Source organism: Nicotiana tomentosiformis, chromosome 8 (assembly GCF_000390325.3).
Source record: "Nicotiana tomentosiformis chromosome 8, ASM39032v3, whole genome shotgun sequence".
Lineage (NCBI taxonomy): Eukaryota > Viridiplantae > Streptophyta > Magnoliopsida > Solanales > Solanaceae > Nicotiana > Nicotiana tomentosiformis.
This window is the reverse complement of record NC_090819.1, coordinates 72505430-72527990: the sequence shown is the minus strand read 5'-3', so window position 1 is coordinate 72527990 and position 22561 is coordinate 72505430. Positions and strand designations below refer to the sequence as shown.

At 38.2% G+C, this 22561-nt stretch overlaps 1 protein-coding gene across 1 annotated transcript; it reads right to left on the bottom strand.

Moving 5' to 3' along the window:
- Nucleotides 1-18425: 18425 nt before the first annotated feature.
- On the bottom strand, nucleotides 18426-21043 carry LOC138897668 (uncharacterized). Its single transcript, XM_070183666.1, has 4 exons — nucleotides 20875-21043; nucleotides 19507-19879; nucleotides 19062-19167; nucleotides 18426-18836 (listed from the first exon to the last, which is right to left on the bottom strand). Exons 1-4 carry the CDS (start codon nucleotides 21041-21043, stop codon nucleotides 18426-18428), a joined length of 1059 nt encoding a protein of 352 aa, XP_070039767.1.
- Nucleotides 21044-22561: the final 1518 nt, after the last annotated feature.

Here is a 22561-nt window from a genome sequence, read left to right as displayed (position 1 = left end):
ATCCTTCTGTTTTTCATAGCACTGTGCCTTAATTACTGGTTATTATTATTGCATGTCATCTATTTTCTGATTTTTATGATGCTGCTATTATTTCTATGATTTCTGTTGACGGTACTGATATATTGTCTCTTCTCGTCTTTTCAGTCTTCTTGAGCCGAGGTCAATCAGAAATTGCCTCTCTACCCCATCGGGGTTGGGGTATGGTTTGCGTAAATACTACCCTCCCCAGACCCCACTTGTGGAATTTTACTGGGTCGTTGTTATTGTTATTGTTGTTGTTGACAAAACAAAATTCAGTTTGGTTATCGTCAATTTATTTATGCATAAATTATTTTTGTAAAGCAAACTGAATTAATTAAAAATTGATCCAACCGAACCAAACCAAATTAATTCAAAATAGAGCGAATCAATCAAACGTACACCTTAATTCAACCTCCTTGACTACTGGCAAGTTTAAATTAAATACAGTGGAACACGTAACTATTAAATCCTAGATCAATTTCTTTCTGTGATATCCAAGGTTTACTCTCCAGCATGATTTTAAAAACCATTTCCATGGGAAAATCAAACAAATCTAATTATACATCAAGGTATACATCTGTTACTTACCATGAAATCCAATCATACATCAGATATACTTTTATATACATAGGAGTAAAACTATAAAAATTCTTAACGGGTTAACTGTTTATCCGATAAGAAATTTGAGTAATCCGCCCCCAAACAGTTAAGCCTTTAATTGTAAAATTTTAATCCGTTAACCACCATTACCCCGATAACCAGATACCAATAAGCCAATAAGACATTTTGAAGTTCGGTTAACGGTTACAGTTCGATTTTGAACAGCCCTAAACTTCGCCCAAGGTAAATTTTACTACTCTTCAGCATTAAAGTTAGAATCTTTTGAACGTATTAAGATCATAGAATATACGAATTGATGGAGTTAGAGGTGAAACCTAATTTTAAGCCCTAGATGGCTAAATAAGACTTTGATAGAGAAATTGAGTTGAATGAATAGTTTGGGTTAATGGTTTTAACCCCTTGAATCGTAGATTTTGAAGAGTTAACTACGTGAGGTCATTGAGAGAAGACTTGGAAAGTTATTTCGAGGTGAGTTGAGAGTTGTTCCCTAAGTCAAGGGCGAAATTAGAATGTGCATAGTAATTGTCGGTTTACTTGCTCTATTTATAGAATAAAAATTATATATACAAATTAAAAACCTTTATGGTAGAGGATGACTAGATCGCATGACTTGTAGCAATTATTTGCTTATGTGCAACTACTTTGGTTGTATGGCTCAGACTTTTCATTCAGATTTAGATAAATATGATCACATTCAGAAAGGGAAAAGTAGCCTACCTCCTCGAGTTGGAGTGCCACGGTGAACAAGGTTAGCTACCCAATACTTGCAGGTACAAATTGTTTGTTGGGAGATAGGACGGCACTCTGTCGTGCGTGTTCCTAGATGCTCACGTACGCAGTACCAAATTATATGTTGGGGAGATAGGCCGATACACCTTCGTACGTGTTCCCAAATGTCCTGTATGCAGGGCCACTATGTGCAAAGTTTTCAGAAAAGTTATTTCTTTTAAAATAACTAAATTTTCAGCTTTAGTTTCAAATATCAGTTTGACTCAGCTTTCAGTTTCTATCTTAGTAACTAGTTACGAAATTCAGTTTTCAGCTTTAGCTTTGAGTTAACAGATTCAGTTTTTAGTTTCAGTTATAACTGTTGAATTAAATTTCCAAAATTAGTTTTCCTTTCTAGACTACTCTGTATGTGCTATGTGAATTGCTTACCTTAATTGCTATATTTTATTATATTTATGTATTTAGCTCATGATAGTCTTGTCCTCCGCTTAGGGATTATCAATGAGACTTTCTGGATATCCTTTGGTGGTACTTAACCCATTTGGACCTACCACATTGTATGGTAGGCATTGAGTTTGTAGGTGATGAAGCACGTGGATAGAGACGCGTTTAGTTGACTCAGTGGTGAGCAGTTGATTGTTTCCAACGGTGTCAATATTCTTTTCAAATCTTTAGCTATTACTAGATACTTAAAATATTCAGGGGAATTCCCTGAAGACTTATGTATCTAGACATCAGTTAGAGGTTCATAACTGTGTTAATGGGTTTAGTTGTCAAACATGTTGAGTTTTATGTTATGATTTAGTTTTCAGACAGTTATTGTCTTAAGATTTTGTTTTTTTTGCAATTTTCCATGGGAATGATATTCCGTTTAAAAATTTCAGTTAGTTAGAATAGGGTTTGCTCAATGAGTAAGATAGGTTGAGTGTCATCACGTCCCACCCAGTTTTGGGGTGTGATAGTTGGTTATTGAGGAAAGTTGAGGATTTTAGCACTACTGACACTATGTGCGGATATTGATCATTGGTTATTGATCATTAATTATAAAATGACCAATGCTTGGATATGGATCCGTACCTCTAGAGTAAGGCTATTAGCCATGTTACTTTGGGCCCCGTGAGCTTAGGCACCCTGGTTTTTGGTGCTTGGTTTAGACACATGGCCTATGTCAGGCACATGAATTTATGCTATGAGATATTCAGAAAGGATACTGAGCATGCATATATATATATATATATACACACACTTTGACTCATGTAACAGTTTTATATAATGTTGTTGACATGTAGTATGTCTTTATATGAGGTTTGAGATATTGATATATCTCCTTTATATATAAAGCATGCCTAAATTTCATATGAACTATGTTCTGAGCTTTCATACTCATTTGACAATGCCATGTTTTATTCGTATCTTATTTATGCTTTCACCTGATTATCATACTATTAGTAAGTGTCGATGTCGACCCCTCGCCATTGCTTCTTTACGGTTAAACTTGATACTTATTGAGTACCATATTTTTGCACTCATATTAAAATTCTGCACATTTTTGTGCAAGTTTTGAGGCCGGTATTAGTGGTGTTCATCCATCAGAGTAGGAGATCTAGTGGGAGACTTCGTGGTGAGCTGCTTTACTTGACCCAATCTGCAGCACATGGAGTCCTCTTTATAATAATCTGAAAATCTGGATTAGGTGTGGATGCCTAAATGAGTATTAATGTGACATTTTAGACATGTGAAGTCCTATCGGGATGAGTATGGGTGGTATAGTTATTTTGGAATCAAGACGCAGAATGAGGTGCATAAGATTCGATAGAATTAACTAAGTTTATGGAGGGTCTGTCTCATAACCTTAGACAGTGCAAGACCATAAAAACTCACAACCTTAGACAGTGCAAGGCCACAAAAACTCAAATCCTTCGACAGTGCAGGCACTATATAGAGCACTAACTTCAACGCCGCTGACGATGCAAGGCCGTGTAGTTATGGCGCCTCTGATGGCGCCTTGCTTTGATATTTTGACACCTCTGATGATGCCTCACGCTGATGATGTTTATCGGAGCCACTTTTATTTCCTCCTTAATTTGTGGAAATGTACACTTAATTAAAATCCTTATCTCATTTCCACACCCTAAACACGTATATTTGCTATAGAAAGGGCAACTCTCAAGAACCCAACTTCTTCCAAGGTCCCTCCATCATCCATGGTGAGTTCTAATGATGATTCTAAGTTAATTTTAATTCTCTAACACTTTGTTAACATGGCTAAATCTTTCAAATCATTAGATATTCGATCGGGACATCATTATTGAGAAAAGAAACCCTAGAACTCGAATTCAAGAGGATTGAACTTCAAAAAGGTAATGTTTCTACTCCCTAATCATTTATACCTGTGAATTCATGAGATCTTTGGAGAATAGTAAGTGGGTTTGATAAATAGAATCATATGAACTATTTGGGCTGTTGACTTAAGATTGTTGTAAACATTTGGGTGATAAGAAATGGTGTTAGTTCAGGATTGTAGAATCACCTAGAAATAGTAGAATGGGAATTGGGTGAAAGAAAACACAATTAATAAGGGTTATAAAGCTTTATGCCCACCAAGTGGTTGATAAAATGCCTAAGTGACCAAAACATGAGTATTATTGCTAATGTGGAATCCCTTTGACTTGTATTATTATAGATTAAAGTTGAAAGGGTTGGAGAACATTGTATTACTCTCAAGAGCAGGAAGTTAAGGTATGTGAGGCTAACTCTCTATTTCTGGGAATGTTAATGATTCTCCCTACACTACGTTTCTTTTACAATGTTACTAATTGCCTCAGATATATAATTAAGCTTAGTTCCTTGAATAGTTACATAACTTCTATTCTCTAGCTTCATAATTCGTTCATGACTTTCATTTAGAACGTTGTGAGATCAGTACGTAACTAATATAGACTTGTGTTTGAAGCCCATGAGTCTTAGTCTAGATTACTCAGCATGTCATAAATAATTGAAGTTTCAGTTTTCATATTAGTTCATGAATACATGTCTCAGTCTAGTCCTATTCAGCATTCCAGTATCATCTAACTCAGTATCATTCAGTATTTCAGCATCACATATTGTAGTATGATACTTAGTTCTTGATTTTAAATCCCTAAATGTTGAACACATTTATTTGGGCCTGAGGCCGTAGTTTATGCTTTGTGCATATTTGAGCATGAGGCCATAGTTTATGCCTTATGCATCTTTGGTCCTGAAATCGCAGTTATGTATACATATACTTAGGATCAAGGCTGTAGCTTGTGCACATATATATTAGGCCTGAGGCCGTAGTTTATTTATTCAAATAACCAAGTGGTTCATCATTCAGAAGAGGGAGTATATACTTGCTACCTTGTTCAGTTATCAGATCAGTTTTAGTTTTAGTATTCATAGTTATTTCTTTCAGTTGCTTTACATACTAGTGCAATTCAAATGTACTGATGTCCCTTTCGCGTGGGGCTTGTACCAGCTATTTGGTGAGCCCCACTTCTTTTGGGGCATTATCATTACTTTACAGTCATTCAGTATTTGTAGACAGTCAGAGTTTTCAGTACTTAATTAGAGGCTTCATAGATTAGAGTAACAGTTAGACAGAGTCACATGCTTTTCATGTTAAGCAATGTTGGCTACAAATATGTTTCAGATTTATATTAGTGTTTCTACACTTGATTTATATCATTTAGACTTTTAATATATCAACATGTATTAGTTTATCTCCTGCATTCAATGTGTTATGATATCACATGTTGATTCAGTCAGTCTGTTGGTTCACTCGGTCATATGTAGTCAGACACCGGGTGGCGTATTACGTCCAGGCCCAAATTCGGGGCGTGACACTTTTCCCTACTTATCTATTATATCTATCTATTTCTTTTCAGACATAAATTGTTATTCAATTGACACTCTTTATCCTTGTTAGATGCTTGTGATAATTGTGACACCGAGTTTTGAGCATTGTAGATTGTTAAGGTCGTGTTTAGACCTTGTCTCAGACATTTACATTTATGATATTAGTTTTAAGACTATTTCTACTTTCATATTATATCATGATTCTATTAAAGATTAAAATAATCTGCCTAAATTATGGTTGATTGAGTATTGGCTTGCCTAGAAAGTGTGTTAGGCATCATCACAACCTTTGGTAGGATTTTGGGTCATGAAAAGTTGGTGTCAGAGCTCTAAGTTATAAGGGTCTCACAAATCACGAGTAGGCCTAGTAGAGTCTTGTGGATCGGAAGAAAGACGTTAGTATCTTTCTGCGAGAGGCAATAGGGCTATAAAAACTTTCCCTTTCTTGATTCTTCATCGTGCTTTGAGTATTGTATGAGTCTAAATCATTCTCTTATACTCTCTCAGAGATGGTGAGTATTCGCGCTTCAGTAGTGGGTGCTGGAGAGGCAGCACCATAGGCTGTAGTCGAAAGAAGCAGGGCCCATGGTAGGTCCAAGGCTCCTACCGGGGGCCACAATGTCATAGCTAGAGATGGAGCATCCACCGGAGCCTGTGGCCATACTAAGGTAGTTGCAATGGACCCACTTACGGATCATGTAGAGGATCGGATTATGGATAAGCATGTTAAGGTTCTAGTGCACACCCAGCATCTAGAGGGTTTCGTAGCTACACCTGTATTTCAGGAGGCCATGGTTAAGATGGTTAGCTTTATTGATGCATTTACCCAGGCTGGAGTGGTTCCAGTGACCCTAGCAATATCTCTGGATGGAGCGGGAGCTCAGACCCCTATCACTCATACTTCGGAGAAGTCGATTATAGTAGCTAGACCTTATATTATGCTTGATGGTAATGCTTCAAAGAATGCCTAGGATGTTTTAGATCGATGTCATCAGAAGCTTCATGATTTGGGATTGGTAGAGTCGAATTTAGTGGACTTCACTACATTTTAGTTGAGCGGAGCTTCTAGGAGATGGTGGCAGACTTATGAGCTGGGCAGACCAGCTGGTTCATCTCCTCTTACATGGACTCAGTTTTCACATTTGTTTCTTTAGAGGCACATACCATTCACCATGAGGGATGAGTAGAGACGCTAGTTCGAGCACCTGTGGCGGGATCATAGGTCAGTGGCTGAGTATGAGGAGATATTCACAAAGTTGTGTCACCATATAGCTTTCTTGATCCCCATCAAGGCGAAGAAGGTGAGGCAATTCATTGAGTGTTTGACCTATGGCATCAGGGTTTCTATGACACAAGAGTCAGAGGTTGGGAGTACTTTAAATCAAGCTAGAGATAGGTTGGTGGATCGAGCGTATCGTAGCCAGGGGAGAGAGGCCATGATGAGAGACAAGAAGCCTTGTTGTTCTGGTGGTTTTGGTGGTACTTTATCTGGAAGTAGAGGTTAGATTAATAGAGGCCATCATGGTAGGCTAGCTCATTTTATACAGCATGGAGCCTGTAGTGCAATGGATCAACCATATTTGAACATTCCAATTCCATTATATTTTAGCAAGCTCGTATCGTGCTCTTTCTGTTTAGAATTCCTCCAGTGGGTATTCGGGTCATTAGCGACAGTACTAGTCTCAACAACCTCATTCATCTAGAGGTGTCTACAAGTGAGGAGAGTTCAGCCATGTGAGAAAGTATTTCCCCAGGCTTGGTAGAGGCACAACTCATCAGAGTTCCTAGTTAGTGATTCCCGCACCAGTTGCATCACCCTAAGGGGTGGACATTCGGTACTTCAGTTCGGTATTTCGATATTCGATTTATCAATTGTGTATTCCAAATACCGTACCAAAGTAGTTCGGTACGATTAGGTATTTATTATTTTGGTTCAGTACGGTTTTGGTATGATTTCGGTTTGATACATAATGTATCCCGTTGTGCTAATAACACTGCTAAGAGCCTAAGCAAACAGAAACAAAAATAGAATACCACCTTGATTTACATCCTTTCCTAAAGTGACAGCATCATGAAACATGTCAAATTGGCAATAGTAAATTTTGACTCAAGCAGAAGAATAGTCAGTGAGTCAGATTCACATGATTATGTACAAAATAAGGAACCAAGAAACAAGAAACTTAGCAACCAGTAGTAACGACTAACGAGCAGCAGCTCAGCAGAATTTCTACCCCAGCAACATATTTTTTAATTCAAGTTTACACTTTACACAGCTGCAACAAAAATACAAATGCATGATGCATCATACAACAACCACTAATGAGCAGCAGGCAACAATAGATTAAACACAATGCAACATAACGAGCAACAACCCAGCAAAATTTCTAACCTAGCGGCGGATTTTTTAATTCAAATTTATACTTTACACAACTGCAACAAAAATATAAATGCATGATGCATCATGCAACATCCACTAACGAGCAGCAGGCAACAACAGATTAAACACAATGCAACATAACAGAGAAGGCATAAACCCGCCAAACAGAATTCAAGTATACACTAGTAACAACTAAAGGGTCACAGTCTTAAATACGGATTCCTGGATTACGCTCAAGACAACCTCTAATATGCTTCCTTAAATAATATGTTCCAACCCTCTTTGGATGAACATTATAGACTCGACCACAATGCTTACACTCTACTTTGCGAACTTCACTATTATCTTCTACCACCTCAAAGTGTTCCCAAATATGAGAGCGTACTTTAGGAGCACGAGGCATGATTGAACTTGAACATAAAAAAAAGAAGATAAAATCATAAGTTAGAATATTATTTTTTTATGATAAAAGAACAAAACTACAAAATTATATCACCAAACAAATAGAGTATTAAACTTACCACTCAAATTGCAGCTATAGTCTATACATCAACAATGCTAATAATTCTTCCATTATTTTTCATATCTAGAGATAATTCGACCAAATATGTCATACAAATAAATAAGTATAATATATTATTTTGAACTAAAATACACACAAAATATTAAAGTTTACGAAGCTCGAGTTCCTCAAGATATTCCCACTCTTCTTCAATACTAATAGGATTCTTCTCTTCTCTAAGCCAATCTTGAACACAAATAAGAGCTTGCACGCATTTAGGAGTCAATGAACTACTAAATGAATCAAGAACACGGCCAACGGTGCTAAACGCACATTCCGACGCCACACTAGAAATTGGAATGGCCAACACATCACGAGCAAACTCTGAAAAAATAGAAAATCTAGGAGCATGTATTTTCCACCAACTTATGATATCAAATTCTTCACTAAAAGGCTCTTGTTCTTCACTAATGTATTTATCCAACTCCGATTTATTACCCCCCACTTTCATTGTCTTTCTTTTGTTTCTTTAAGTAAAGCTTTGTCCCACTAGATGTATTAGATGTGTTATCAGATGAAGTAGATCTAGATGGAGATTGAGGACAAGATCCTGTTGAATACTTTTTTAGATACTCTCCAAACAAAGAATTCATATAAGCATACACCTCACCATTTATTTTCTTCCATTTTTTATCCCCAAAAAGTTCTTCAAGTGCAAGGCTAACATATTCAAACTTGTTACATGGATCCAAGATGGAAACAATAAAAATTATTTTATTCCTCTTTTCAGGCTCACCCCAATACTTCTTAAACTTTTCTTGCATCCGCTTTGTCATTTTTCTCAAATTCTCATCCTCATTAATTAAACACAATTTCAAATGACAAAAAAGTTCATATACATCCTCAAAATGAGAATTACAAATGACATAACGTGAACCTGAAACCTTTTTGGTGAGATCGTGAAATCTTGCAAGAAACTTTATCACGTTCCTCACATTCACCCAATCATCAGATTCAAGAGGACCGGCACTACTACCGTCTTCACAAAGATGAGAACAAAGATAAGCAGAAAATCCATCATCAAAAAGATGAAACTTGTCAAAGACCTTTTCAAAATTTTCCGCTGTATCCAACATCAAATAGGTAAAATTCCACCTAGTAGGAACATCCAAACACAATGTTTTTTTACATTCTACCTTTACATGTGCACAATATTATTTAAACTTTAAGGTTCTTGTAGGCGATGATCTCACATACCTCACAGTATTTCTAACACGTGTGACAGAAGCATCAATTTCTTTCAAACCATCTTGCACAATTAGATTAAGTATATGAGCCATGCATCTCACATGATTGTGACATCATTTGAAGAAGCATTGTCTACGGTAATAGTGAACACCTTGTCTAATTTCCATTCAAGCAAACAATTTCCAATAGCTTTAGCCATCTCTTCACCCTTATGACTAGTGATAGGACAAAAATTTAGTATTCTTTTCTGCAACTTCTAATCCCTATCAATGAAGTGGGCTGTGAAACACATATAATTTATTCTTTGTAATAAAGTCCAAGTGTCTGTTGTGAGGCAAATCTTTAGTTGTGCTTCTCTAAAAGACCTTCTTAGATTTTTCTTCAATTCACCGTAAACTTCATAACAATCCCTTGTTATTGTTCTATGAGAAGGAAGACGAAATAGTGGTTGAGCTATTCTCATAAACTTCATAAAGCCTTTCTTTTCTATAAAGTTAAATGTTTGTTCATCAATAACTATAATCTCAATTAAAGCCCTTCTAACCCCTTCTTGATCAAATTTCCAAAGCGATCCTCCGTCCTTTTGGCAAGATTGAAAGTTTATACTTGTTTGAGTATTATCTTTATCAATGTTAGGTGGGTATTCTTTGCATCTAGTCAAATAATTTCTCAATCCTGTTGTTCCATTCCTAGATGAATTAACAGCATAAGTTTGTTTACAATATTTACACCTCGCTTTACCGACCCCATTTTCCTCAAATTTATCAAAATATTTCTAAACTTCAAATCTAGGTTCTATGGCTTTTCTTTTCTTAGAATCTTGAGTATCAAATGTGTTGGCATTGCTATATTCAATAATATGTAAGCTTTCAGTTAAACCGACATCACTTACTCTACTTTCATCCGCCATCTATACAAAATTAAAACAGATACAAACACAAATTGAGACTAGAGTTGAGTTTAGATATACATCTTATTAGTTACTTTCTTAGCAGCAAAGATTGCACCTTTAATAATACTAAAGCAAAAATATACTAATTTCTATCAATAATTTCTTAGCAGCAAAGATAAAACATGCAAATCAAAACAAAAATTGTTATATATGGGTTTGTGAGGATCAAATTAAAAATAAATCATCCAAAACCAATTATAAATCCACAAAGCAGATACAAGTATTTAAAATTACTTCCAATACACTAGATAACAATGAATTGATCAAAATTAAAAAATATCACAATCCTAACTCTTACGACCTTTTGCTAGATTCTTGGCTATTTAAGACTTTAATTGTCAGAAGCTTAATTTTTTATCTAAGAAAGACTCATCATCATTGGTTAACAACGGATTGATAAGAAAGACTTTTTTTTATTATTATTTTTGAAGATTGCATAATCATTTTTCATTTTATTTTTTTAACTAAAGTATTGGGTTTATTACTTTATAGTTTATACAGCCTTTTGTACCCAAAAAAGAAGCTATTGGTTACAAAATACAAATTGAATATTAAAGAATAAAGAAGTTGTGAACATGTTGAAGAGTTGAAGATTGAAGAATGAAGGTAAAAAATGAGAAAACAAGTAGTCACACTTGAGAGTCATCGGCGCCGAGGTCGTGAAGTCTCCGTGACGATCTGTTCTTCACACTCACTGCACTCGCACTCTCGCAGTCGCAGGCAGGCGGTCTGTGACTGTTCTTCACTTCTTTGTTTGGGAAACCTAATTCTAAATTTCTAATTGGGAGTAAGACACTAAGATATTGGGCTAAGAGAGTAAGGGAATTGGTCTGTCTTATTGGGCTAGAAATACAATATTGAAATTTTGGGTTGGGCTAGGGGCAGGGCAGTGTAGTACTAGGATAGGAATTAGGAAGAAGCACATAAAATACTTAAATAATTTGGTATTTCAGTATACTAAAATATCAAAATCTTAATACCGAGGACCGTACCGTTATACCGAATAACCAAAAATTTGATACCGAATTATACTGAAATACCAAAAAATCCGAAATCGAAATACCGAATTAAATCGGTCTGGTTCGGAATTCGATTTTTCGGATTTTATGCCCACCCCTAATCACCCCTACCCAGACAGCTAAAAGGGAGGGCATGCGGTAAGAGGTCGCCCTAGAGGGGAAGGTCAGGTTGGTGGAGGCTTGACCAGTGGCGGTCAGGCCCATTGCTGTACTTTTTCAGGTAGACCCGAGGTGGTGGCCTCAGATACTGTGATCACGGGTATGATTTCTATCTATCATAGAGATACTTCTGTGTTGTTTTATCTAGGGTCTACTTATTCATCCGTGTCATCATATTTTTCTCTTTATTTAGATATGCCTTGTGATTTCATGGTATTCCTATTCATGTATCTACACATGTTGGTGATTCTATTGTGGTAGATCGTGTACATCGGTATTTTGTGATTACTATTGGGGGTTATGAGAGTATGTTTGATCTTCTATTACTTAATATAGTTGACTTTGAGGTGATTTTGTGTATGGATTGGTTGTCTCAAGACCATGCTATTCTTGACTGTCATGTTAAGATCGTGACGTTGGTTATGCCGAGGTTGCCGAGGTTATAATGGAGGAGTTTTCTTGGTCGTACCACTAGTAGGGTAATTTTATTCTTGAAGGCTCAACGGATGGTTGAGAATGAGTATTTGGTGTATCTGAATTTTGTTAGAGATACTAGTGCTGATACTCCTACTGTTAACTTAGTTTTAGTGGTGAGGGAGTTTCCTGATGTATTTTGTGCAGACCTATCAGGCATGCTACCCGATAGGGATATTGATTTTGGTATTGACTTTGTGTTGCGCACTCAGCCCATATCTATTCTACCATATTGCATGGCTCCAATTGAATTGAAGGAGTTGAAAGAGCATTTGCAGGAGTTGTTGGATAAGGGATTCATCATGTCAAGTACTTTTCCTTGGGGTGCACCAGTGTTTTTTGTGAAGAATAAGGATGGCTCCATGAGAATATGCATTGATTACAGAGAGTTGAACAAGGTCACTATCAAGAACAAGTATCCAATGTCTCGTATTAGTCATTTGTTTAATCAGCTTTAGGGTGCTAGAGTATTCTCGAAGATCGACTTGAGATCGGGTTATTATCTGTTGAAGATTGAGGTTTCAGACATTCCTAAGATGCCTTTCAGGACTCGTTATGGGCATTATGACTTTTTGGTGATGTCTTTTGGTTTGACCAATGTCCCAATAGCTTTCATGCATTTGATGATCAATGTGTTCCAGCCTTATTTGGATTCTTTTATATTGCATTCATTGATGATCTTGGCATCTTCCCGTATGGTGAGGATTTGTGCTTCATATTTCGAGGGAGAAGAAGTTGTATGCTAAGTTTTTTAAGTATGAGTTTTGGTTGGACTCTGTAGCATTCTTGCGCTACATGGTGTCTACTGATAGGAACAAGGTGGATCCGAAGAAGGTTGAGGCAGTTCAGAGTTAGCCTAGACCTTTTATTGTTAGAGAGATCATGTGTTTATTGGGTTTGGCTGGCTATTAGAATCGCTTTGTGGAAGGGTTCTCATCTAGCGCAACTCTACTGACCAAGTTGATTCAAAAGGGCGCATTCAGATGGTCTTGACGAATGTGAGGAGAGATTTTAGAAGCTCAAGACTGCTTTGACTATAACTCTAGTTTTGGTATTACCCTAGGATCAAAGATGTATATTGTCTATTGTGATGCTTCATGTGTTGGCCTTGGTTGTGTGTTGATGTAGAACAGTAGGGTGATTGCCTATACATCGCTCCCGTTGAAGCCCCAAGAGAAGAACTATCTAGTACATAATTTGGAGTTAGCAGCTATTGTGCACGCGCTCAAAATTAGGAGGCATTACTACTTATATGACATGTCTTGTGAGATTTACACTGATCATCAGAGTTTTCAATATCTATTCAAGCAAAAGGATTTGAATTTGAGGCGGCAGAGGTGGTTGGAGTTATTAAAGAATTATGATATTACTATCCTGTATCATCCGGGCAAGGATATTATAGTTGTAGATGCCTTGAGTAGGAAGGCAGAGAGTATGGATAGTGCGTCATTTATTCCAGTTGTGGAGAGGTCTTTGGCTATGGATGTTCAGACTTTGGCAAATAGATTTGTGAGGTTGGATATTGTTTAACATAATAGAGTTCTTGCTTGTGTTGTTGCACATTCATTCTTGTTTGAGCGTATTAAGGCTCGCTAGTACGATGATCCCCATTTTCTTGTCCTTAAGTACATGGTATGGCTAGATGGTGCTAATGAGGTGGTCATTGGTGATGATGGTGTATTGCAACTTAGGGTCAGATTTCTTTTCTTAATGTGAATGGTTTGAGGGAGTTGATTCCTGAGATGGCTCATAGTTTGCAGTATTCTATTCATCTATGTGCTACAAAGATGTATCGTGATTTGAAAAAATATTATTGGTGGTGGAGGATGAAGAAAGATATTATTGGGCACGTTTCACGGTGTTTGAATTGTCAGCAGGTCAAGTATGAGTATTAGAAATCAGGTGGTTTGACTCAGAGATTTGTGATATTGGAGTGAAAGTGTGAGAGAATTATTATGGACTTTATGGTAGGATTTCCACAAAATTTGAAGAGATTTAACGATGTTTGGGTCATTGTGGACCAAATGAATAAGTCTACGCATTTTATTCCGGTCATTACTTCTTACACTTAAGAGAAGTTAGCTTAAATCTACATTAGAGAGTTTGTCCATTTGCATGGTATGCCTGTTTCTATCATATCGGAATATGGCACTTAGTTTATATCGCACTTTTAGAGAGTTTTCATCCAGAGTTGGACACGCAAGTGGAGTTGAGCACTACATTTCACACTCATACAGATGGGCATTCCTAGTGGACCATTCAGATCCTTGAGGATATGTTGAGATCATGTATTATTGATTTCGCAGGCTAGTGGGACCAGTTTCTACCATTTGCGGAGCTTGCTTACAACAATAACTACTAGTCTAGTATCTGGATGTCTCCATATAAGGCATTATATTGGAGGCCATGTCGTTCTCCAATTGGTTAGTTTGAGCCTGGTGAGGCTAGGTTGTTGGGCACAAATTTGGTTCGTGATGCTTTGGAGAAGGTAAAGCTAATTCAGGAGTAGCTTCGTACACCGCAGTGCAGGTAGAAGAGTTATGCTGATAAGAAGGTTCGTGATGTGGCTGTCATGGACTGTGAGAAGGTTCTTTTTAGGGTTTCACCTATGAAAGGCATGATGAGATTTGTGAAGAAGGTTAAGTTGAGTCCTCGATATATTGGCCCATTTGAGGTGTTAGAGAAAGAGTTGGTGAGGTATCTTACAAACTCTCTTTGCCACTCAAATTGAGGTCTAGCTTATGAAGAAGAGTCTATGTCCATTTTGGATAGGCATGCCGGAAGTTGAGGTCGAAAGAGATTGCAACAATGAAGGTTCAGTGGAGAGGTCAATCGGTCGATGAAGCAACTCCAGACACTAAGCATGATATGTGAAGCAAATATTCTCATCCTTTTGTCATTTTAGCATGATTCTAAATCTGTTCGAGGATGTATGTTTGTTTAAGAGGAGAAGAATATAATGACCCGACCAGTCATATATTTGTGCCCTGTTACCCAATTTGATATTTCATGTATGTGTTTGATGTTTTATGACTTGCAAGGATGGTTGATTTTGTTTTGGGAAGGTTTGAGTGTAATTTAGAACACTTAGTCTCTTTTTGGAAGCTTAAGTTGTAAGAGTTGACCAAGGTTTGAATTTGAGTAGGTAACCTCGGATTGGTGATTTGATAGTTCCAATACGTTTGTGTAGTGATTTTGGACATATGCGTATGTTTGGATTTAGAGGTTCCTAGAAGGTTTTGGCTTTATTTGCTAAAAGATAACAATTTGAAGGTTTAGAGAGTTCATAGGTTTCACTAGGAGTTGACTTTGATATTATGGGTTTTTGATTGGTGTTTTGGTGTCACGGTCCGAATCCCAACTTAGGAGTCGTGGTGACACCTAATCTCTAAGACTAGGTAGCCCAATCACTAATAACGTTAAATCAACAAAACATGATATAATAAGACAAAATTTAATGTAACAACGAAAGTAATGATAACATAAGCCCAAAATAGCAAAAACGCTATACAACTTCCCAGAACTAGGTAGCACCAAGTCATGATCCCTAAACTGATACATAAGAAGTCGCGATATATAGTACTTTGAATATGAGAAAATAACAATATCAATGTAGGGATGAACTCCAAGAGGCTATGACATTGATGCATCTCTACCTTGAATCCTCATGGTCAATGTAAGCTCTAACTGCCTAGGTCTGTAGCATCCAACACCCGGATTAGCACAAAAATGTGCAGAAGTGTAGTATGCGTACTCCACAATCGGTACTAGTAAGTATCAAGACTAACCTAGGTGAAGTAGTGACAAGCTTCAAGTCATGTGATACTCACTAGTCAAACACCTTGTGAAATATATCAATAACTAGCAATAGAATATATAACGTAAAATGATATCAACAATCTCTTTAGAGCATGCGATAACAACTCAACGCAAGTAAAGGTTCAGTTTCGATAATAAGTCATCAAATAGGAGCACGACCATATAACACTCCGTATCCACGTCTTTGTCACAATAATAATATCCGCCCTTATCACTCCGTACTAGACAACAGTAACAATATCCACCCTTATCGGTCCTCACCTGACACAATAGCAATATCTACCTGTATTGCCCCGCACCCGACACAATACCAATATCCAACTGTATTGCTCTGCACTCGATAATATAGCAATATCTACCTTATCGCTCTGCACCCGACCAATGTCAATATCCACATGTATCGCTCTGCATTTGACAATAATAACAATATCAATCACAATCTCACGGCAAAAACCTCGTGCCAATACCCAACCAATCCGCCCAACATGACCACATGTGCCAAAATTATCACAAAATAATAATGCCAAACTTTCATCGAAGTATTAGCTCATATTTTATCAACAAGGTGCACAAGGACATGACAATAGTAAAATGCGGATGAGTGTTTAATATATAAAGCATTAGTACGACTAAATCAATTGTACAGATCATGTTCACGTTGACACAAAGTAATTAAGAAGGTTTTATAGAAAGCACATCCTCAAATTAAGGCATATTAATAGTCAAAGGTCTAATCTGGTCATAAGCCACACATAGAACCCGTATACACGCTCGTCACCTCATGTACACATTGCTTTTCACCTAACACGAATAAATAATTAAGGCCAAATCCTAATGGGTATTCCCTCACACAAGATTAGGCAAGATATTTACCTCAAACAAGAAAAATCAATATTCTAAAAAGCCATTGCCTCTCGACTCGGCTTCAAAACGGGTCAAATCTAGCATAAAATAACTTAATAACATCAAAAAAGGCTACAAGAATTGATTCCAAGTAATAAATCTACAATATTTATCAAATATAAAAAAATCCACCAAAAAGACAACCCAGGCCCACCTCCCGGAACCCAATAAAATTCACAAATCTCGACTACCCATTCGAATACGAGTCCATACATACAAGTTTTCTTCGAAAATCAACTCCAAATCGGAGTTCAAATCTCCATTTTTTACTTTAGAAAGGTTTTGCCAAAATCTCCAATTTTTCTCTCTTAGATTCACTAATAAAATGTCAAAATCAAAGATAGAATCATGAATAATAACTAAATCCGAGTAAACAATACTTACCCAATCTAAGTGGGTGAAAATCGCCTTTAAAATCACCTGCATCCGAGCTCCCAGACTCAAACTATGATAAAATGAGCCCAAAGTCGCAAAAATGATAACTTACAACTCTGCCCAGTTTACCTGTCATGAACGTGGCACAAGCCTTGGCTTTTCGAAGCACGAAATTATACTGCCCAGAAAATAGACTTTGCAAACGTGGTCCTCACCCCGCGAACGCAATGCACAAGCTCCCCCATGTTTACACGAACACAATAAGCCATTTGCGTACGCGAGGGCTTAGCTCTAGCCTGCTCCCAGCCTTCCTTCCTCCTAGGCTAACACGATGCCCATGTCACGAATGAGAAGGCCACTGCTCACAAAGCTTCGTGAATGCCGCCCTTTAATCGCGAACGCAAAGAGAAAAAAGACACTGTCCCAAAAATAGCCTTCGAGATCGCGAGACCTACTCCGCGATCTCAAAGCACACCAGACACCAACAACTTCATTCCAAACTTCACCAAATAGTCCAAAATCCATCTGAAACACTCCCGAGCCCCATCGAACCCAATCCAAACATACCAATCAGTCTCAAAATATAACACAGACCTACTCGAGGTCTCAAATCACATAAAGTAACATCAAAACTACAAATCACACCTTAATTCAAGCTTAATGAACTAATCAATTTCCAACTTCTAAAACTCATGCCGAACTACCTCTAACCAACTCGGAATAACCCAAAATTTTGCACACAAGTCCCAAATGACATAAAGAACCTACTCCAACTCCCAAGACAATAATCTGAACATGATAATATCAAAGTCAACTCACGGTCAATCCTATGAACCGTCTAAACCTCAAATTTTCAACTTCTACCAATTAGAGCCAAATCAACCTATGAATCCCCAAATCCAAATCCAGACATACATCTAAGTCAAAAATCACCATACGAATCTATTAGAACCATCAGATGACTAATCCGAGGCCTTCTACACAAAAGTCAACCCTCAGTCAACTCTTATAACTTAAGCATTTATTCCAAAACTTTATCTAAACCAAACCAACCATCCCCGCAAGTCATAATACAATAAATAAAAATATCAAATAAGGAAACGAGACTCAAATACACAAAATAACTAGCCGGGTTGTTATGTTCTCCCCCTCTTAAACAAACATTCATCCTCAAATGACTTTAGAATCATACCTGGGATATCAAAAAGATAAAGAAATCTGCTACGCATATCATGCTTCTCCCAAGTTGCCTCCTCAACTGGTTGACCTCTCTACTAAACCTTCACCCATGCAATATCCTTCAACCTCAACTTTCTAACCTGCCTATCCAAAATTGCCACTGGCTCCTCATCATACGTCAAATTCTTGTCCAACTACACCGAGCCGTAACCCCAACACATGTGACGGACCCTTATAGTACTTCTGAAATATGAAAACATGAAATATCAGATAAACTTCTGATAAGTTGGATGGCAAAGCAAGTTTGTAGATCATCTCACTAACTCTCTCCAACGCCTCGAACAGACGAATATACCAAGGGCTCAACTTTCCCTTCTTCCCAAATCTCATAACACCTTTCATGGGCAAAAATCTGAGTAGAGCCGTCTCACCCATCATGAATGCCACATCATGAGCCTTCCTATCACTATAAGTCCTTTTCCTAGACTGCGATATACGAAGACGCTCCTTAACTAATATCACATTCTTCAAAACATCACAAACCAAATTTGTGCCCAATAGCTTAGCATCAGCCAACTCAAACTAACCAACATGAGAACGACATCACCTCACATATAATGCCTTATATGAAGCCATCCAGATTCTCGAATAGTAGCTGTTGTTGTAGGAAATTTTTGCTAAGAGTAGAAACTGATCCCACTAGCCTCCAAAATCAATGATGCAGGCTCTCAAAATATCCTACAAAATCTAAATGGTTCGCTCGGACTGCCCATCCATCTGAGGGTGAAATGCAGTTCTCAGCTCAACCTGCGTGCCCAACTCACGCTGAACAGCTCTCCAGAAATGCAAAGCAAATTGAGTGCCTTGATCTGAGATAATATTCAAAGCCACACCATGTAGGTGAACAATCCTTCTAAGATAAATTAGAGCCAATTGCTCAGTGGTGTAGGAAGTCACGACCGAAATTAAACGTGCAGACTTGGTCAGTCTTTCCACAATGATCCACACAATATCAAATCTCCCTAAGCTCCGTGGCAGCACAACCACAAAATCTATAGTGATACGCTCCCACTTTTACTCTGATATATCTAGCCTCTAAAGAAAACCACCCATTCTCCGATGCTCATATTTAACCTACTGATAGTTCAAACGCCGTGTAACATTCTCCACAATGTCCTTTTGTATCCTCTACCACTAGTAACGCTGCTTCAAATCACACTACATCTTTGCAGCATCCGGGTGAATAAAATACCGTGAACTATAAGCCTCCTTAAGGATCAACTCTCTCAGCCCATAGACATTAGGATAAAAAATTCGGCCATGAAGTCGCAATACACCATCATCACCATTATTAACCTCTTTGGCACCACTTCGATGCACCATGTCCTTAAGGATAAGCAAGTAGGGATCATTATACTGATGAGCCTTGATGCGCTCAATAAAGGACGATCGTGATACAACACAAGCAAGGACTCTGCTAGGCTCCGAAATATCCAATCTTATGAACCTGTTAGCCAAAGCTTGAACGTCCATAGCTAAAGGCCTCTCCCCAATTGTAATAAAAGCAAGACTTCTCATACCCCCCCCCTTCCTACTCAAGGCGTCGACCACCATATTAGCCTTCCCTGGATGATAAATAATGGTGATATCATAGTCTTTCAATAGCTCCAACCACCTCTGTTACCTCAAGTTCAAATCCTTTTGCTTAAATAGATGTTGAAGACTCCAGTGATCCGTATACGCCTTACAAGACACGCCGTATAAGTAGTGTCTCCAAATCTTAAGCGTGTGTACAATAGCTGCTAACTCCAAATCATGCACTGGGGAGTTCTTCTCTTAGGGCTTCAACTGACGTGAAGCATAAGCAATCACCCTGCCATCCTGCAGCAACAAACACCCAATGCCAGCCTACAAAATATCACAATAGATTATATATGAACCCGACCCCCAAGGCAAAACTAAAACTGGAGCTATAGTCAAGGTAGTCTTGAGCTTCTAAAAGCTCTCATCACACCCATCAAACCACCTGAATGGGGCACCATTCTATGTCAACTTAGTCAATGGGGATGTGATAGATGAAAACCCTTCCGCAAAGCTGCGATAATAAGCAACCAACCTTAGGAAACTCCGGATCTTTGTAGCGGCAGAAAGTCTAGGCCAACTCCGAACTGCCTCAAGTTTCTTTGGATCCACCTTAATACCCTCATTGGACACCATGTGGCCCAAGAATGCCACCGAATCTAACCAAAACTTGCACTTGGAGAACTTAGCATACATCTTCTTCTCCCTCAGACTCTGAAGCACAATCCTCAAATGTTATTCGTGCTCCTCACTACTATGGGAATACACCAATATATCATCAATGAACATAATCACAAAGGAACCCAGATAAAGCTGAAATACACAATTCATCAAATGTATGAAAGCTACTAGGGAATTGGTCAGCCAAAAATTCATCACCAAGAATGCATGATGCCTATAACGGGTCCTGAAGACCGTCTTAGGAATGTTTAAAAACCTGATTTTCAATTGATGGTACTCCGATCTCAAGTTGATCTTCGAGAACACCCTAGAATCCTGAAGCTAGTCAAATAAATAATCAATACGCAGTAGTGGATACTTGTTCTTGATGTGACATTGTCCAATTGCCTGTAATCAATGCACATTCTCATGGAACCATTTTTTTTCTTCACAAATATAACTGCAGCACCCCAAAGAGACACATTCATCCGGATAAAACCTTTATCTAGAAATTTCTGAAACAGTTCCTTCAACTCTACTGGAGCCATGCAATATGGTAGAATAGATATGGGTTGAGTGTCTGGTGCCAAATTAATTTTCCTATCAGGTGGCATGTACGGTAGGTCTGCAAGGAATACTTCTAAAAACTCTCTCACCATGGGTACTGAATCAACCATGGGAGTATGAGTACTCATATCTCTAACAAAGGCTAAGTACGCCAAGCACCCCTTTTAACCATTTGTTGAGCCTTTAGAAAAAAAAACCACCCTACTAGGAATATGACCTAAGGAACCTCTCCATTCCAACCTCGGCTACCCCGACAAAGCCAATGTCACGGTCTTAGCGTGACAATCAAGAGTAGAATGGACAAAGATAACCAATCAATATCCAAAATTACATCAAAATTTACCATATTAAGCAATAGAAGATCAACCCTAGTCCCAAAACAATACTTGAAATGATTGTATCTAATGCAACCGCCTCAGTCCTACCAAGGAAAGCATAAAATTGGACCTGACCTCCCCCTTTAGGATGACTTCTACCTACCTAGGGGCCACCTTTAGCTGGCTGTATAGGTAGTGTAGCATCTGGAGCGGGAATCATAGCCTGAGTACCCTGCTGAGATCCACCCATCCAAAGTCTAGGACATTCTCTTACCGTATGTCTAGTATCACCACACTCAAAATAACCTCTTTGAGGGCATGACTAATGGTACCGAGTCTGTCTTGGACGATTGGAATAACCGAGATAAGAACCCCGTGAAGGTGCACTGAACCATGGTTGTCTGGTACGAGTGTGCTGAGATCCATGGCTAGATCGAGCACTATGGGAAACCTAACGTGCTGACTGAACTGGTTGACTGATAGAGTCTATGCCATGATGGGTCTGAGCCACAAAGTAGAAACCACTAAATCCTCCAAGACCTTGAGGCTTCTTAGCCTCCCTATCCACCCTCTCTTGCCCGCGAATATAGTCTAACCTCTTAGCAATCTCTATAACATGATGAAATGGAGTCTCACTCTCCAGCTCCCGTGTCATCCCAAATCTGAGATTATAGGTGAGTCCCTCAATAAATCAACAGACTCTCTCTGTCAACGGAAACCAAAGGAGTTGTATGACGAGATAACTCTGTAAACCTCATAACATACTTGGACACAATCATTATTCCCATGGAGCAAATGCTCAAACTCACTGCACAACTCGTATTTGTAAGTCTATGGAATAAGCTCCCTTAAAACAAGATCAGAGAATTGGGACCATGTAAGTGGTTCTGCGTCAACTAGCCTACTCGTCTCATAAGTCTGCCACCATCTGTATACCGGCCCCGTCAACTAAAAAAATAGTAAGGTCGGCCCTGCTCGACTACACCAAACCCAAGGTACACATAATGCAATTAAACTGATCCAAAAAACCTTGTGCATCCTCAAAAGCCCCTCCACTAAACTGGGGAGAATGAAATTTATAAAACCTCTTCAAACTCTTCTGCCCCTCAACCGACACAACTGGCCCTACCTCGGGCTGAAATGCAATGATTGGCTGTACCGGCACAACATTCGGTGTCTAAT

What these genes read in the sequence shown, in the direction of transcription:
- LOC138897668 (XM_070183666.1), bottom strand. Translation starts at nt 21,043, where the DNA reads ATGGCTCCAGTAGAGTTGAAGGAACTGTTTCAGAAATTTCTAGATAAA. An exon ending in CAATGTCACATCAAGAACAA is followed by an intron (nt 19,880 to 20,874) that starts GTATCCACTACT and finishes TTTATCATCCAG; the next exon opens with GGAAGGCTAATATGGTGGTC. An exon ending in AGCGTGAGTTGGGCACGCAG is followed by an intron (nt 18,837 to 19,061) that starts GTTGAGCTGAGA and finishes CATGTTGGTTAG; the next exon opens with TTTGAGTTGGCTGATGCTAA.